The sequence below is a fragment of the Actinia tenebrosa genome, unplaced genomic scaffold (genome assembly GCF_029948245.1).
Source record: "Actinia tenebrosa isolate PJP-AT-01 unplaced genomic scaffold, QUT_ActTen_1.0 PGA_scaffold6__47_contigs__length_16458017, whole genome shotgun sequence".
Taxonomy (NCBI): domain Eukaryota; kingdom Metazoa; phylum Cnidaria; class Anthozoa; order Actiniaria; family Actiniidae; genus Actinia; species Actinia tenebrosa.
Window position 1 is genome coordinate 16,028,725 of NW_028292583.1, and position 17,393 is coordinate 16,046,117.

Genomic DNA, 17,393 nt, shown 5'->3' on the forward strand with positions numbered 1-17,393 from the left:
CTATAAAGAAAAACGTTGACTGCTTGAAATAATTACAAATATGAACTTTACGCATGCTATGGCAGGCCTTTAAGCCAATAGTTTGTCTTTAAGGTATTTTAACTAGAGAACGTTTTTTTATATACTTAGTAATATTGCCTTTTTGCGTCGTGCATTTGTTTTTTGGGTGATTTATTGAAGTTAAGAGAGCAGTACTTCACATTGGAAATCCTGGATAACTGACCTTCCTTTAGACATAGACACTAGCTCCACTGTTGCCTTAGACTGGAAGACACTATTATTATTTTGTTGAGGTTAATTGATAACGGGTTAAATGCAATCACTGTCCCTGCTTATAAATATAGTAAAATAGACATTTATATAAAATATTGAGTATACACTATGTGTACTTTTAAATAAATTAGTGGTATTTTATATTAATTCAAACTAAATAAGAATGAAAGTCATTGTGATCATTGAAATTAAGCTTTTTTTTTTAAAAAAAAGAAGTTTTTACCAGTATTTTATGAAATACTTCAATGTTAAACTTTTGTCAAAAGATTGCCATTTTGTAATAGGACAAATGAGGAGTCGAAAGCTTACCTTCAAATGTTACCATGGGAACTGAAAGGGGGTACGGTATGATTAATAGACCCCTTGCATGCGATGTCAATGCAGGCTGATCAATTTGGAGGGTAAATAAAAAAAGAATTTCAATCTCCTTAAAATTGGAAACCTATTGTTATGTCCTCCAAATTGAGCTGCAAGGGGTCTATAGATGATCTTAGCTCTCACTTTGCATAAATGAAACTCGTTTGAATCTTGATCTTGGCATTGAATGCAAGTAATAGATAGATAAGAGTCTCTCTAGTACCACAAGGACTTTTATATCCTCATTCCAATATGAACAGTTATTTCCTTGGTGGGAAATGGAAATTCTAGTTCTAAATCCATTTTCATCCATTCATTCCCTCCCATTCATTTTATTGTTATCCAGTCAAAGGAAGCTGTCAAACATGGCTGCTTTGCAAGACTTCATCCCTTGACGTTTTCTATAAGTTTTCTTTGCAAGTCCTAAATTAAATTCTGTTTCATCCTAGTAGTTGTCTAAAGAGATGAATCCCTTTCTTGCCAAGCCCCTGATATACATAGATAACACATGCGAAAAATATAATTTAGACAATGCATAGATCAATTGCAGTCAAACCAGCTCATGCATTCCTATCAAGCCCGAACGCATGAGCTGGTTTAACTGTAATACAAGACAATACATGGATCAATTGAATTACAATCGAAGTTCAAACGTATTTTTATTAGCAGGTATGTAAGCTTATACATTTAAATTTTTGCTGTACATATGTGTCTTGAATTACAAGCCTTTAGACCAGTAGATAAGTAAAGGTTATGTACAAATATTTATATACAATACAAGGGAGATCCAGGGGGTGCCCTGCTGTAGATCTGACACCCCCTAATACTGTAATTTCTCTTACGCTCTTTTGAAGCACTGCATAATATCTCTATAAATTTCTTCATTTGGGACGCACCTCTAACAAATTCCTTGATCCGCCCCTGCAATATTAATGGTTTTATATACCAAATATGTATGCCTTTTTTTTAAGTGCAAATATATAGCCTCACTGTAGTCACCTGAAGGTCAATGACCAATCGTATCTTTAGCAAAATAATTACACTTTTTTTGTCCTATGTTTTAAGAGTATTCTAGAAATAGTGTCAAAACGCAAAGATGTTATGACGCAAATGGCAAAAAAAGCATGACTGGATTTTGGCTGCTGTAAACAAGCTATTGTGAATCTGTAATATAATATCTCAACAATACAACATGACTGTAGCTAGGTATGTAATATACCAAGTAAGAGGCCACAATTTAAATCCACTGTTATCCTCCAGCTTTTAGACAATTCAGGTCATCTCATTCAGGTAGTACAAATTGCTGATTCAGTAGTTGTTTTGATTTGACAGCAAACTTCCTTCAAACGTTGTAAACAGACTTTTCGTCTTTCAACATAATCAGCGATTGGTTTGGGATAGTCTTTACCAATTACACAATTGGCAGCTTTCTGAATTCCCTCAGGTGCAGTCCATGGATGATAGATGTATTTATTGGGCATTGTGCGAAGCTCTGGAATATATTTCCTAAAAATCAAATTTTTAGGAACTTGATTAGAAAATTGAAAAAAACACAGGGGGCCAAATGTAAGCAAGTCTTTCATGCAAGTATTCTTAGAGTACAACCATCTGACTAGAAATCCCTCGAGATATAAATAATGAAACATCGGCCATCTTGGTTGATCAAACAAGAGAAGCTAATGAGGAATGCTTTGGATAGTCGACCCACATTGCAGCTATGATGTAACATGTACCCTAATAATATGAGATTTTTTAAAGCATGTCTTACCTAATGTAGTTACCAGAGGGGTCGAGTTTTTTGCCAACACTAACAGGACAAAACCATGGGATCTGACTATGGAAAAATGCACTACAAGACAGCCAAAGCCAGCTTCCTGAATTGACGCTCCACTCTGCATCAAGCTGTAACTCCTCGAACACCTTAGAATGAAATAATAGTTGTCCCAATTAGTACCACATGCAAATCCATTCTCTTGAGTATTATTCCTTTCTTTGCTGCTATTCTTTCATGTGTACTACATGAAGTACCTAGTTATGCGCTATCATAAAGAGAAGTTTTTTTCCAAGTTTATACCTTGAAGCCTTCCTCCCAGCTGACCCAAAGGCATCCTCTAGTTAGGAAGCAGCCTACTGCTTGACGTGCTATGTGATGAATCCAGCCTTCTTGTCTGAGCTGTCTCATGATGGCATCAATCCATGGGAAGCCTGTTTTGCCCTAAAGACAGAAAATGTCAGTGGTCATGATGCTTGTGGGAATTTAGGGTGGCGCTTCTCAAATATTGGGTCTAAGGTTTGATTTCTGGACTTGGTATCACATGTATCAGGGAGAGTAGAGATTGTTAGGTCTCCCCATTGATCCAAGATTTTTTTTCTCTGGGTTCTCTGTTTTAATGCTGTGCCCTTCAAGACTTAGGTTGCATTCAGTTGTAAAACAAGGCACTAATAATTAGGAACAATGTGCCCAGTGCCCACTGGTAAGCTTCTGGCATCAAGATTGACAATCATAATGATTTAGGTTACATTTGGCCCAGAGGTTGTTTAAGGGTAACTTTGTGAGAAGGGTATCAGACATTTTCATGTGACTAAATACTCACTTCTTTCCAGCAAGTAAGGGCCTCCTCGTTATGTTCCCATCCTATTTCAAGACACAAGGGATTGTTTTCAATCGTATCCATGTTAGGATTCTTGCTGGCCAAGGTAAAGAAAAACTCCCTCCAGACTAGCTGACAGTACAGCGACATTGGCGGTGGCTTGCTTTTCATCTGTTAATGACAGTGCATAAATATTGTTAATGTAATGAAGTTATCAAATCCTTTGTGGGTCCACAATGTAAATAACATGACCTATTTTTCAGTGACAGTAAACAATATGAACCAGTGTCCATATCTTGGGTATTTTTCAACAGCACCCAGCTAACATGCTGACATCTTATGTGCTGTTATCCTACCAATGACCTATGATACCTTACCGACACCCTATACCCTTACTGTTACCCTGAATATTGGTATTAATAATATTGATATAAATATTAATAATAATATCATCATCATCATCATCATTATTATTATATTGGTATTCCAATAATCCAACACAGTGTTGAATCACAAACCTTGATGTATGCCATTGTCAGTCTTTTATAATACATCTTGGGTGACAGACAGCCAAACCGTAAATATGGACTGAGTTGAGTGCGAGATGGTAATAGAGCTGCTGCACTTTCGGGAGATTCTCTTTTAGTCCCAATAAAAATCTGTAGAGAAAGAATTAAGAATCATGTACTGTACTGTTATTATCAATAATGAGAATGGTGTGCATGGTATGGTCCTTAAGTATTGGCTCTCGCTGCTAAGATCTCAGGTTACATTCCAGGACACCCCACTCTTGTTATTTAGCATTCAACAGGGCCAAAAATAACAGCCCATTATTGGACAATCTCCAGCTAAAATTAGGACATGTTCGGTCAAATTTAAGGGTCATTTTGACCAGTAACGTTGAGCCAGAAATGAGGTATGACTGAGCTAAAACTTATTTGGTCAGTCATAATGACTGATAAGCCATTTTTATCCCTGTTTAATAGTCTGATATATGGTAGTAGTGCACCTTAACAAATTTTCCACTCAACAACCTGCATCTTTAACTAGTGAGCTGCAAGGAGAGAACATTAGCTTTCCCAAATTCAATTCTCTTTTAGAGAAGTGTTCATTACCTTCTCTTCCAGTTCTGTTAGTCTAGTTAGAGCTTCCGACTCCCCACCAACCCACAGATCACCACAAGTTACTTGACTTTCATCAATATTAAGTTCGCTAAGAGTTGGTACAGCATATCTTGCCTCATGAGCACCATTAATCGGACAAATACAGGCCGAAAAACATTTACGGGTGACTGGATCTACAGGGCTATCTGGAGGACCCAACTTGCGGATAATACTTTCGAATTCTTTGAACAGAGTTGGACACTTTCCACCATTCATTTCTAGAATTTTGTCAATGCTGTAGAGAGTGTGCGATGACCTTGAACTCATTTCAACACCATACTCTTCAGCCAAAGAGGCAATTGCTTCATCTCTTTGCTGTCCAAATGGCTCACACTCACTTTCAAGAGTAAGCTTGGTGATATTCCATTCACGGAAAAGCTTTGGGAAAATTGTCGTAGGTTGACCTCTTAGGACATGCAGTCTTGTCCCACACTTTTTTAAGTTATTATCCAAATCCCTGAGGCATTCCAAAAGAAAGTTCCATCTGTTGGCAGATACTTTAGCAGCTTTAATGTTGACTGGATCAAATATGTACACTGCATAGAATGTGCGACAGTTGGGAAGTGCCTCAAATAGTGCTGGGTTGTCATGGAGACGAAGGTCCTTTCGAAACCAGTGCACTACGTTGTGTCCGAGTCCTGGTGCACTGGATACTAGGGAAAACAAATTATAATAATTTAATTACACAAATGCATCAAATGTAACAAGGTACGCTCATTAGTAAAAGTGCTTTCCTGTCGTAATCATTAGTTAATATTTAATTATTGAATGTCATTTTATTTATAAGTGACTGTCGTAATTGGGAAACCCTGTGATGGTATCCCTTACCTCTCATGTGCTTGTAATTTGTTTATATTTTCATTTATTATTATGATGTTATGATGTGAGGTAAAAGGCAAATAAATGAATGAATGGAACGAACGAACGAATGAACGAACGAACAAACAAACAAACGAACAAACAAACAAACAGACATTTAAGGAGCAAATGAATGGTGTACCTTTAACAACAAGGCCATTATAAACGTCTCTCATTCTGTTTGAGCATATCTTTCTTGCTATATCATGGTCAAGAATGTTTTTAGGATAGTCAGTACCAATCACACAACCAGCCTGTCTCTGGACCTCAACAGGAGCGAGCCACGGCTCAAAGATATATTCAGTTGGTAAGTTTCTAACTTCTGGAACATACTTCCTATGAAATTAGAGATATACATGTATTTTATAATCCAATGAATTGGTTTTGTAGATTATTTTTCCACTATCATAAGGAGTTGGAAAAGAAATTTTCAGCTGAGTTCCCAAAACATTATCAGAAAAATGGCCGTTCACAATCTCAACACCCCCTCCCCTCCCCTCCCTAAATACCAGGCCTCTTCTAACTCTAAAATTCCAAGTAGACAAGATAAGAATAGTGGTTTTCTTACCTTACATAGTTACCAGCTGGATCAAGTTTCTTTCCAAAATTGACTGGACAAAACCATGGTGTTGGGGTGCTGTTAAAAAATGCACTACAAGAAAGCCACAACCAACAACTGGCATTAAGACTCCACTCTGCATCCAACTGCATCTCTTCAAATGCCTTGAAGCCCTCTTCCCAGCTCACCCAAAGGCATCCTCTAGTTAGGAAGCAGCCTACTGCTTGACGTGCTAAGTGATGGATCCAGCCTTCTTTTCTGAGCTGTCTCATGATGGCATCAATCCATGGGAAGCCTGTTTTGCCCTGCGAAAATCAAATCAAGCAATTCAATGATATGAAGAAGACAGTAAAAAATTGCTTGATATTTTCAATTTGAAGAATTATATGCTTTTTTCATTTTTATAGAGTACGTGCTCAAGTATTTCTGGTAATTAAGAAAATATTACTCAATGCAATAGCCCTCTTTTAGCTTTGTATGCAATTTGCCAATTTCGCACACACATGACATTCCCTTGAAAATTTTTCTTTTATTAAATTTATTAAATTTCACATATGAAAGAATCAACTCCAAAGCTTAGGGTGACATCACATGGTCTGATATGTGCATAAACATTTAACAGAGCTAGAAAGGTCCACTGATAATACGCAGTATATTGAATAGACCCCTTGCATATATACAGTATGATGTCAAAAAAGCTCAATTTGGAGGGCAAAACAAAAGAAGTTCAATTTCATGAGAAATGGAAACCTATTGTATGTCCTCCAGATTGAGCTGCATTCCAAAGTGCTTCAAGGGGTCATTTAAGTCCATAAAATCCAAGCATATTACCACACATACAAAGCTATTTTTAATTAATTTATATATAGTATTATAAATAGAACCACATTTGCTTACGTTTTTCCACCTCTCCAAAGAATTATTGTTCTTGTCCCATGGGAACTGTAAACACATACAGTTATTGCACATCTTATCTAGCGCTGGGTTCTTGCTGGCAATAACAAAAAAGAACTCCCTCCACAGCAAAGACTTTTGGATTCCAAAACAAGCTGCAGGGTTACTGACCTACGACAGAAAGAGATATCAAAAAATTATAATAAAAAATTATAAAGAAATTAAAGAAATTTTCTTAAAAAAATAGACTGTTTTCAAACTGGACACATGGACGTAATACTTGATTACAGTCTCTTTAGCCTTTTTTCAGTGTCTAAATATTCACAAATACCAAACTTCAATACACAAACACTTTGAAATTCCACAAGCTTCAATGGGATGCATGAAGTCTAACCCTGCAGAGCTGAGCAACAGAGATTTCTAAACTGGAGCATTACATGTTGAAAGCAAGAGAAGAAAGTTGTTTTAATAAATACCTTTGATGCGAGCTTTGTCATCTTGTGAAATACTAGGCGAGGTGAGATACAGCCAAATCGTAGATAAGGGCTTAATTTGGTAGATTTTGGAAAAGGAGAATCATCTGAATACTTTGAATTCTTTTCATTTGATTCAAAAAGCTAGGGAATTAAATGAAAGACCCAACATTAGTATTGAATAGTAAGGAATCATCAGATTCCCAATTAAAAGGGGAGGAATTTAATGTTATGATCATCGTGATTTATGGCAAAATAATCATCATTCCTCATCATCATAATATGATTACCCCAGATACCATCTAAATTTGTATTCCATCTATTGGTAGCCTTATCAAATGGTTTCAGTCTACCATGAAGTGGTAAATTCAATTAGATCTTAGCTTTATATTTTAGATCATCATCATCACCATCATTATCATCATCATTATCATTCATATTCACCATTGGCATCACTGGCCACTTTAGAAATGAGCAAGAGATTGTAGAAAGTTTTTTCCTTTGTGCCTGATAACCATATATTCTTTGTAAAATTTTGACACTTTTGGATCTAATTCTTTTGATTGACACATGTTCAAATTTGCCAAACTTCATATTAATACTTGAGATGCTTTCTCAGATGCCAATTTCTTTGCCAATTATATTGAAATTTAACACTCCCCAGTCTCTAGGTAATTTCTAAAGTGGCAATCATCATTCACAACCCCTATGAACCATTAAAATATCCACCATTATATATATAATTTCAAATAAAATTACCTCTTTTATTGCTGTTTGAAAAACCTTTAATGCCTGGCTTTCGCCACCAACCCACACCCCTGGACCCTTTTCTTCTTCTACCGCCAACCCGAGCTCCTCAAATGATGGGATACCAAATTTTTCATCATGATCATCTTCAATAGGCATCACACAAGAACCAAAAAGCTCCTTGTCAACCGTTTCTACACATGCTTCAGGGAGGCCAACTTTTCTTAGGAGGGAATGGAATTGCTTAAACGTGATTGGTGCTTGGCCATTATTCTCTTTAACGAATCTTAAAAGAAATGAGCAGTTTATGGTTAAGTTATCAAGAGACCAGTTACAGTGTATATCCAGCTGAGTTGACCAAGTTCCTGAAAAGGAATTATTGGTCAAATATTTTGGAAAGCATTATCTCATGAGCTGGGACATAGTACAATGTATGTTTTTCTCGTTGAATGAAATGGAATTCTGTCATGAGGCCGACTTGTGCATTTGCGATATTAGGATGTCAAATCCTCATTTCTGATTGGTTGACCTTGAATTTGTCTGAAAGTCAACTCAGCTGGATTTAGGTATCAAGCAACTAATCAGTAAGCGAAGAGTAATGACTGGTGAAAAAGAGGAGAAGGCCGGGTGACCGCGAGTAATATTATACAAGCAAATTGACAACAGCTTTATACATCACGACAAAAATCTAAATGGAGCTTTCTGGAATAGGCCATTTTACAGTTCCTCTGGGTTAGTCCAGCCTCAGCAGCATGTAACATATTCTACAGTTTTCGACTACAGCCCTTGGTATTTTAAAAGTCTCAATTGTTCTTTCGTGCATCCATTTCTTGTATAACCACAGGCGGCAGTGAAAATCTAAAGTATATACTACACCCTGCCAAGGCTAGAGTAGCCTAGAGGAACAGTAAAATGGCCTATTTGCTTAAATGACTATGAGACAATAATGATAAAAAGGTAAATCAAATATCGTGAAAAGATGGAAAAACTTACCGACGTTTCAGACATTAGTCCTTCATCGGAGTGCTTGATGAAGTACTAGCATCCGAAACGTCAGTATTAATGTTTATATTACTGTTTCATTGTGTTTCATTGGAAACACCGACGCAGCTCACACTAGTTTTTAGCTAGTTATATCTTCTTATGAGACAATAGTGATCCAAATTACATTACCAGTCTTTTATTAGAGCCATCTTTTATTAGCAATCTTCTAATGCATGATATTTCATTAAGTTTTGTAATTGGTCTCGAAAGTAATTTGGTCAAAAAAGTAATTATATCATTAATTATATCATATTTAAGCTTCATAAAATATTATGTCCGAATAGTGTAGCGGAGACAAAAGGTTGATTAAGATCCAAACTTTAGAATCATCTTTAATTAGCAATTTAGCTATTAATCTTCTAGAACATTATATATATCTCAAATAAGAGAGTAATTTGTTTCAAAAGCAAATATTATTTTTGCTTCATAAAATATCATTTCCGAATAGTTTTGCGGAGGCAAAAGAATTAAAACCCAAAACAAAATGATAAAAAAAGGAAAAAAACAACTGAAAACTAAGAGAATATTTTAAAAATTATTTAAAAGTAAGCTTACACGAAATTATTTTTGGGGAAAAACAACACAGGGATATTAACAAAAGAAAATAAAAGCGAAATCGTAATTGATAATATTTTAACGATTGTTAATACTTTCAAGGTCCTAAGATATCATTATTGTGATATCTAACTTACCTGGAAATATCGAAGAGAGAGTGTGACGATTTTACAATCACTTCAACTCCTTCATTCTCGGCCAGTCTTCGTACAGCCAAGTCACGTTGACTTGGATATGGCTCACTATCGTATTCAAAAGTCAACCTTGTTATCCCCCATTCCTTGATCAACCTCGGAAACACATCTATAGGGTGGCCCTGAACGATATATAACCTAGTTCCGAACTCTTTTAGCTTGTTGTCTAGATCTTTTAAGCATTCCAGGAGAAATCGCCATCGGTTGACAGAGACTTTGGCGTTCCTGACTGTAGTTCTATCCAAGAAGAACACGGCACGGAATGTTGTACTTCCTTGGATTGCATCTCGTAAAGGTTGATTATCATGGATTCTGAGTCCCTTACGGAACCAGTGTAGTGAGTTAACCATCGGTATGACTAGAATAAATGGCTTTTTCCCCCTTACATTCGTCGAACATGATTAACATCTCCTTAGCTCAAAACCTCCAAGGTTGGTTTTGTTATGCATTAGAAGCGAATAGCATGAGGCCTTGATCCAGTGATTTGATTGGTTGGCAAATTACCTACTTTCCTTTGGAAACACGTGAGTTTGCAGTAAACGGCGCCATATATCCCAGAAATAGGAAATGGCTAAAAATATAGGAAATACTATAAAGGAAAAAAAACATATATATTCCTTTATTCACAATCTCCCCTCCAAAATCTCTTTAAAAACGGGCAAATTTGAAGTATCTAGAGAAAAAAATGATACTCGTTCGTACATCGTTATTTTATCCCTTCAGGTCACGTTTTTATTTCCTCGTCGACGGAGCGTGTGTCTACACAACGGAAGTAGGCAGTTCGTGACTTCCAGTTAAAAATATCACACGAATATTGCCTCATCTATCTGCAATGAAAAGGTCTTTTATTGATTGAGATTATTAGGGATTTTATGAGTATTTTTCATGAGTTTCATCAAGTAAGGTTAAAAACTCGACAAAATCCAAGAATCGAAGAAAAAAAAAAAAATTGATATATGTCCGCCGAGAAATTCAGGCAAAGAAATAAAGATTCGGCTATGAAATGATCGTAACTAAAGTTTGGTATTAAAAAATCGTATCATCACACCCAAAACTTTTTGGTTCAAAAATTTGGATTTAACAAATAAAACTGTGTCGGCTGAGGACTGAGCGAAGAAGAACTTATTAATTGTGATACCGGGTTATATAACTAATTACGAAAACGGCTGGAACCGTACGCAACAATCTGTTACATAACTCTTTGGTCCCTATAAACCCTCCTTACAATATCTCTGAATATATTGATAGAATTCTCAATCACTGTCAAAATTCATGAAAGAGTTTTAAATATCTTTCGCCAAACATTCCCCACAGCATATTTAAATAACCGTCCCACTTCAGATTACATAACAAACTGTTACCTTGCACTGACACGTGCTAAGATAATGTTTGCTTCCGGTGAAAAATCATCACAAAATAGACAATCCCAAAGTTATTTTCGAAAACTACGTTTACTTAGCTTTCAAAAAATGCATACTTTTGTACCTTCAAAAATAATATTGAAATGGCAGTGCGAAATTCGCTTTCCGCATGAATTATAATACGGACGAATCCACTAAGATGAATGAAAAAATTTAATATGATTAATTAAAATTTGATCATAATGATTATTTCATTATGACTGCAATGACTGTTCCGTATTACGCATGCGCTTTGGGAAAGTTCTTTCAACCGGAAAATAGCTCACACGAAAAAAATACCACACGTTTTCTAAGGTAACTGTTTAATTGTTAGAGGATTTCAATCTTTTACTTTTATTTCGGCCATCAATTCAAGTTGATTAACAGTCTTAGCACTGACTAGCTAACAACGATGTACTAAACCAGAGTTAATAGAGGGAACCTAGTTAACTCTGACTAAACTAATGATCTAAGACTAAGTTCAATGGTCTAAGAGCATGAACACATGTTGGCTGGGCAGTGACCAAGAGCACAATTGTTGACACACCACGTGTCCATGTTGGAATTCCCGGCCCACGCTCCAATAGCGCGGCACTTACTCGTGCCTCCTCCTCCTCCTCCTCCCACAAGAGCGCTTTTGACGGCATTGATCAGAGGATACTTCCCTTCTCCGCAGACGTTCCTGAAGTCATCGAGATCGATAGCCCAAAACATGGCACCGAGTAAATCTTTCCCTTTGATCAAGGTTTCAACCTTCAACTTCAAGCTGGCGGCGTCGTCGTACCCAATCCACTGGTCTCCATAGTAACCATATGGTGCCTTGACGACTTCGTCATTGACGATGGTCAATGGAAGCTTACATATCTCGAAATAACTGATGAAGCCTTTTTCTTTGGTGTACTGTCCAGCATTTCCAGGGCCTTTGATCGGTGCACCAAGACCATTTTTACTAGGATTTGCTAGTGTGAATGAACGGCCATATGTTCCCATTCCCAGCGCGATTTTCTGGCAGGGCATTCCCTTGTCCATCCAGTACTGTAGAGCGTGGGACACAGTGCGCTTACTCCCTGGGGGGCCATATAGTCCTGAGTGATGTCCCGTGTCTGGATTCCAGCTTCCATGCATGTCGTATGTCATTAGGTTAATCCAGTCCAGAACACCGGCCAGTTTGTCCACCTCGTAACCTTTATCTACCACAGCATCGCCAGCAGGTACTGCCGCGGTCAGTAACAACCTTGGGGTGTTATTTGCGGCTGCATACCTCTTGAATGCATCAAGGAGCTCCTGACACAGGACGGTGAAGCGCTGTTTGTCTTCGGGGGGTGAGTTCCCACGATGGGCAGGGTACTCCCAGTCGAGGTCCAAACCATCAAAGCCATATTTTGTGAGGACGGTGATTGATGAATCTATGAAGGCTTTCCTGTTGGCTGGAGTCGACACCATGCGTGAGAAAGGGCTTACAGCTCCTCCCTCATGCGTCCATCCACCAACCGCCAGCAGAGTCTTAAGGTCAGGGTTGACCTTCTTCAGAGCATTCACTTCCTTGTACAGTTTGTCGTCGTTCCACTCGTACATCCCTAGAGTGTTGTCCTTGTTAACTTTGGCGAAGGAATACATGATATGGGTGCAAAGGAAGGGATCGATATTAGCTGGTTCATACTTCATCTCTCCATCCCTGTACTGGGCCCAGTTTGTGAAATAACATACCCGATAATAGGCATGTGAAGCCGATAAAGAAGCAATCAGCAGGACAATAACTGACAAAGACTTCATGATGCACCACGATAGAAGACACAAAGTTCTCAAGTAAGTGCAATAAAAACCTCAATTGAAATTTGGACAGATTCTCTTGTAGTCAAGCCAGGTGTAAGGCACGTGAGAGGGGATTTGTTCAGCTGCTTCGTACGAAGCGGTACATATGTGTACAAAGCTAAAAGTCTGTCAACAGAGAACAGAAGAGAAATATTCAGCACTTTATCTTCAGCATTTTACCGATAAATTAGTTATTTCTTTCGGTACAAATATATTAGCATAAAGGAGCCGTTTTGTATACCCACTATTTATCAGAATTATTACATTAATCTGCCATCATGAACACAGTTTGTATGCTTCTCACGGGAACTTTTCCATGAAAATAGAAGTTATGATATTAGAAAATTATTATGACCCATTTCTAATGGCATTTCGTTTTGGGGCGAAAAAAAATTGATTAAATATAACGTTGCTGATTAAAATTTTTGCCAAGCATAATTTTATTCTGAAAATCAACTCAGTCTATCTCCTCTTTAGTAATTAATTATGCTTGCAGTTTTTCTGGCTTGTTTTATATAATCCACATTGAAAATAAGCAACTTAAACCGCAGAATAAGGCCGAAAAGTAACATAGAGAAGCAATTATGAACTTCAACATATAATAATAATGATAAAAGAAAATGAGTGATACTAGCTCATTTTCTCTTGCTAATGGTTTTAGATAAGAACCTTATTCTCCAATGAACTTAAGGTGACTAATTCAGTACAGTTTCAAACTTTTTACACGTTGTAATGTGTCACGTTTTCAAAAGTTTCCTTCTTAGTACTATGTTGTTGTACTGGAGTCAACTTTGCCATTTTATCCCCAAAAGTGGCGCCAAATATCGACAAAGAAGGAAATCCCAATCCCAAACATTGGAATATTTTTGTTAGTTAAGGGGCTTATGCCTCTTTTAGCTTATTAATCGGACGACCAGCATTGGCAAAGAGCTTTTGGCTAATGACTCTTCAAATAGCGGAAAATGGGTGGCGGCCCGAAAGAAATTGGTAATAAAACTAAGCAAATCATTTCGTGTGCAATATTTTTACGAGTTTGATTTATACAAAAAATTAATTAAATTTTTTAAAAGAAATTGGCTTTAGTAGTTGATAGGGATGGCGCGATTTGTGTCAAACATTTTGATTGGATAAATAGGGCTCTCGAGTGCCGAAAGAATTGAATGCCATGTTATTAGTCTCCCTTGCGGTCTCGACACAGTAAAGGCATGCCATATACCTTGAAAATCATCGTTAATTAACTGAAATATTTTCGCTACTAGCTATGTATAATGTTACAAACCAAAAAACTAGCTAGTTGTACATAGAAATTAAAAGAACTTTCTTTTTCATTAAAGTTTTCATCAATAAGAACAAGTTACTTTACTAGCGAATTTATTCACACTTAAGTTATTGTAGCTTCCTTTTAGAAATGGTCTTCTAGTTGTCTTCTGATTCTACTACTTTAACATGGGCGGATCCAGGAATTCTAGAAGGGGGTGACTATTGCAAAGATTTTACCAGGAGTTCGAGGAAAAGGGTGTGACTGTTGCTAACGATATACTGAGAGATGTGAGAAAGGTGGGTGACTAGTCACCTCTTTTACCACTCCTGGATCTGCCCTTGTTTAAGCCGAAAGGAAGACATGAAACTTTGCCTATTTAGCTCTAGTAAGAATTATTACTCCTCATGAGGAGTCAAGTGCAGAATATTGATAACTAAGTTAAATCAAGATAGCTTTCTTCGTGTTCTTTTAGCTTACACTTCGCCTTTTTGTTCTTTGACAGCTGCGTTTGTTGCACCTGTAAGCTATCATGAGAACCGGAAAACAGTAAAGTAAGTGAGTGACAGTTGATTGATGTGTATGACTGTCAAATGTAATGAAGAATGACATCGGCCATCAAGTTAGAACGGCTGGATGACAGGCAGTGTTTTCACTCGTTGCCAAAACATGAATGAAAGCCTATGAGGAGCCGGATTTTCGGCTTATTTGCAAATCCAAATTTATCTGATCATGACCCTAGCTATATATTTCATCCCAGTGCAATGCTTTATTTGGTATTTCTAGCGAAAATTTGATATTATTTTAAAAAAGAATTAAAATCCCGGCAACAGTATTTTACGGCCCAGCCTTGCTTGGTCGTCTCTTCTCAACCAAGCGAAAAGTTGTCAAATACGAGCACAGTTATCTTCAGCTATTATCCTGCTGTACATTTTGAGGGTGAAAGACATCAGTGACAGTTCTTGTCAACAGCTGTGAGCTGTGGGCGTGGATGGGGTAAGGAGCTGTGAGCGCAGGTGGTGAACTTAGTCAATACACCTGAAGAGGGACATCTCAACAAGTAAACTTTGTTTAGTACTATTTGTGCAAGCTCTAATCTGATTGGATGAGAACAACGAGAACAGATGTGATGGCAAGCAGCTGGTGCACTGACACAGGTGTCACTTGGATATCAGAGCATATATATACATTGTTTGATTGGACAAGGGCAGTTACAAGTTGGGAGTTACCGTAGCAAAATGCAACTCTTGACACTTTTGCTCTTGGGCTTGGCCTCGTACGCCGCCGGAAACTATGTCCGGGTGTGTTATCACACCAACTGGTCTCAGTACAGACAAGGACCCGCCAAATTCTGGCCCGAGGACATTCCACCAGAGCTGTGTACCCATCTGATGTACTCTTTCGCCAAGATTAACCAAAACAATGAGCTTGCCATGTACGAGTGGAACGACGACAAGCTGTACCCCAGATTCAATGCCCTTAAGCAGAAAAACCCTTCCTTAAAGACTTTTATCGCAGTCGGTGGCTGGAACCACGAAAACGCTAACAGTCCATTTTCTCGCATGGTCAAAACTGCAGCAACCAGGAAGGTTTTCATCGACTCTGTGATCAGAATTCTTCGTCAGTGGGGTTTCGATGGTCTTGATCTGGACTGGGAATACCCAGCAACTCGAGGCGGCTCTCCACCAGAGGACAAACAGAGGTTCACCGTCCTTTGCCAAGAACTCATGAATGCTTTCGTAGCTGAAGGTCAATCATCAGGACGTCCAAGACTTCTTCTCACCGCTGCCGTATCTGCTGGAAAGAACACAATCGACAAGGCATACGAAGTCGCAAAGATTGGCCAGATCCTAGATTTAATTAACCTGATGGCATACGACTTAAGAGGGAAGTGGGAATCAAACACTGGTCACCACACAGCCTTGGAAGGACCTCCAGGCGACATCTTGACCGTCAAATATGCTACCCAGTACTGGATCGACAAGGGTGCACCACCCAACAAAATCGCTCTCGGACTCGGTACATATGGACGATCATTCAAGTTGGTTAATGCCAATGAAAACGGAATTGGTGCTCCAGCCAATGGCAATCCCCCAAGAGGTGAATACACTAGAGAGTCTGGTTTCCTTTCCTATTACGAGATCTGCAAGATGATGCCCAAGATGACAATTGTAAAGACCGATAATAGTGCAGTCAAAGCTCCTTATGGATATCTCAAGCAGGATTGGGCTAACGTGTGGGTAGGCTATGACGATGAGAGAAGCCTGTACCTCAAGGTAGAACAAGTTATTAAGGCTAAAGGTCTTGCCGGAGCCATGTTCTGGTCCCTTGCCCTGGATGATTTCAAAGGTCAATTCTGCGGAAAGGGCAAATATCCTCTCATGAATGCAGTCAAGAAGTACCTTGGTGGATACGTTCCTCCCATTACACCATCCGCAAGACCACCCTCACCAACCGCGACTGCTGGCCCCCTGCCACCAACTAATGGTCCAACCAACCCTCCCACTCAGCCTCCCACTGAACCTCCGATTCAGCCCCCAGTTGGTGGTCAGTGTGTGGCTATTCCACCATACAATGGAGCAGGTATGGATGCTTGGTGTGCTGCTAACTGTGCTGTGGGTAACTGCCCTGCCACTCACTGCAAGTGCTCGTAAACATTCATCCAAACGGAAACACGTGATCTGTAATCAACGTTTCTGTAATTCAGTTAATGATTGATCCGTTATTGACAAATAAAAGCTAAAAACTGTAAAATGATAACCTGTTCTGAATAAACTATCTTTAACTAAATTTAATGCGTGCTTCGTATGTCATTTCTTTTGTTTAAGTCTACTGTCATTCTTACGCACTCCAGAGCCAGATACTAGAATGTTCGAACTCAGTATGAGGGGAGGGCATAAAAGCGAAGAACGTGAAGGCGTGCCTAAGTAATCGCCCACGGTACCTTTGTCTTCTCAGTCAGCACCGCAACGCATTGCACGCTACTTCCAAATCGAAGAGCAAGGCCGTTTCAATGAATTATTTCGTGGTAAAAGCATGGTATAATAATATTATAGCTATATATGATTTCGAATGTTGTAGTATATTTGATCAAGAGAATATATACTTAATATTCTCTTGATTTGATTCAATTTTTTATGGGGGCACGAGTGGGTTGGGTCCAAGCAACCAGAATAAACCGCGAGGGACTAGGTATAATTTAATTCTAAGATGGC

The 17,393-nt window shown here is 38.3% G+C and overlaps 3 protein-coding genes across 3 annotated transcripts; 1 reads left to right on the forward strand and 2 right to left on the reverse strand.

Moving 5' to 3' along the window:
* Nucleotides 1-1,272: 1,272 nt before the first annotated feature.
* LOC116288319 (uncharacterized) lies at nucleotides 1,273-10,164 on the reverse strand. The gene is made up of 12 exons (XM_031695094.2): nucleotides 9,652-10,164; nucleotides 7,928-8,201; nucleotides 7,172-7,312; nucleotides 6,699-6,866; nucleotides 5,811-6,106; nucleotides 5,385-5,578; nucleotides 4,337-5,037; nucleotides 3,740-3,880; nucleotides 3,225-3,392; nucleotides 2,705-2,845; nucleotides 2,399-2,550; nucleotides 1,273-2,136 (listed from the first exon to the last, which is right to left on the reverse strand). Exons 1-12 carry the CDS (start codon nucleotides 10,056-10,058, stop codon nucleotides 1,917-1,919), a joined length of 3,003 nt encoding a protein of 1,000 aa, XP_031550954.2. The 5' UTR covers nucleotides 10,059-10,164; the 3' UTR covers nucleotides 1,273-1,916.
* Nucleotides 10,165-11,414: 1,250 nt separating this feature from the next.
* LOC116288316 (chitotriosidase-1) lies at nucleotides 11,415-12,936 on the reverse strand. Its single transcript, XM_031695092.2, has one exon. The coding sequence runs from the start codon at nucleotides 12,879-12,881 to the stop codon at nucleotides 11,598-11,600; it is 1,284 nt and encodes a 427-aa protein (XP_031550952.2). The 5' UTR covers nucleotides 12,882-12,936; the 3' UTR covers nucleotides 11,415-11,597.
* Nucleotides 12,937-15,388: 2,452 nt separating this feature from the next.
* Nucleotides 15,389-16,968, forward strand: LOC116288313 (chitinase-3-like protein 1). Its single transcript, XM_031695089.2, has one exon. It carries the CDS (start codon nucleotides 15,417-15,419, stop codon nucleotides 16,830-16,832), a length of 1,416 nt encoding a protein of 471 aa, XP_031550949.1. The 5' UTR covers nucleotides 15,389-15,416; the 3' UTR covers nucleotides 16,833-16,968.
* Nucleotides 16,969-17,393: the final 425 nt, after the last annotated feature.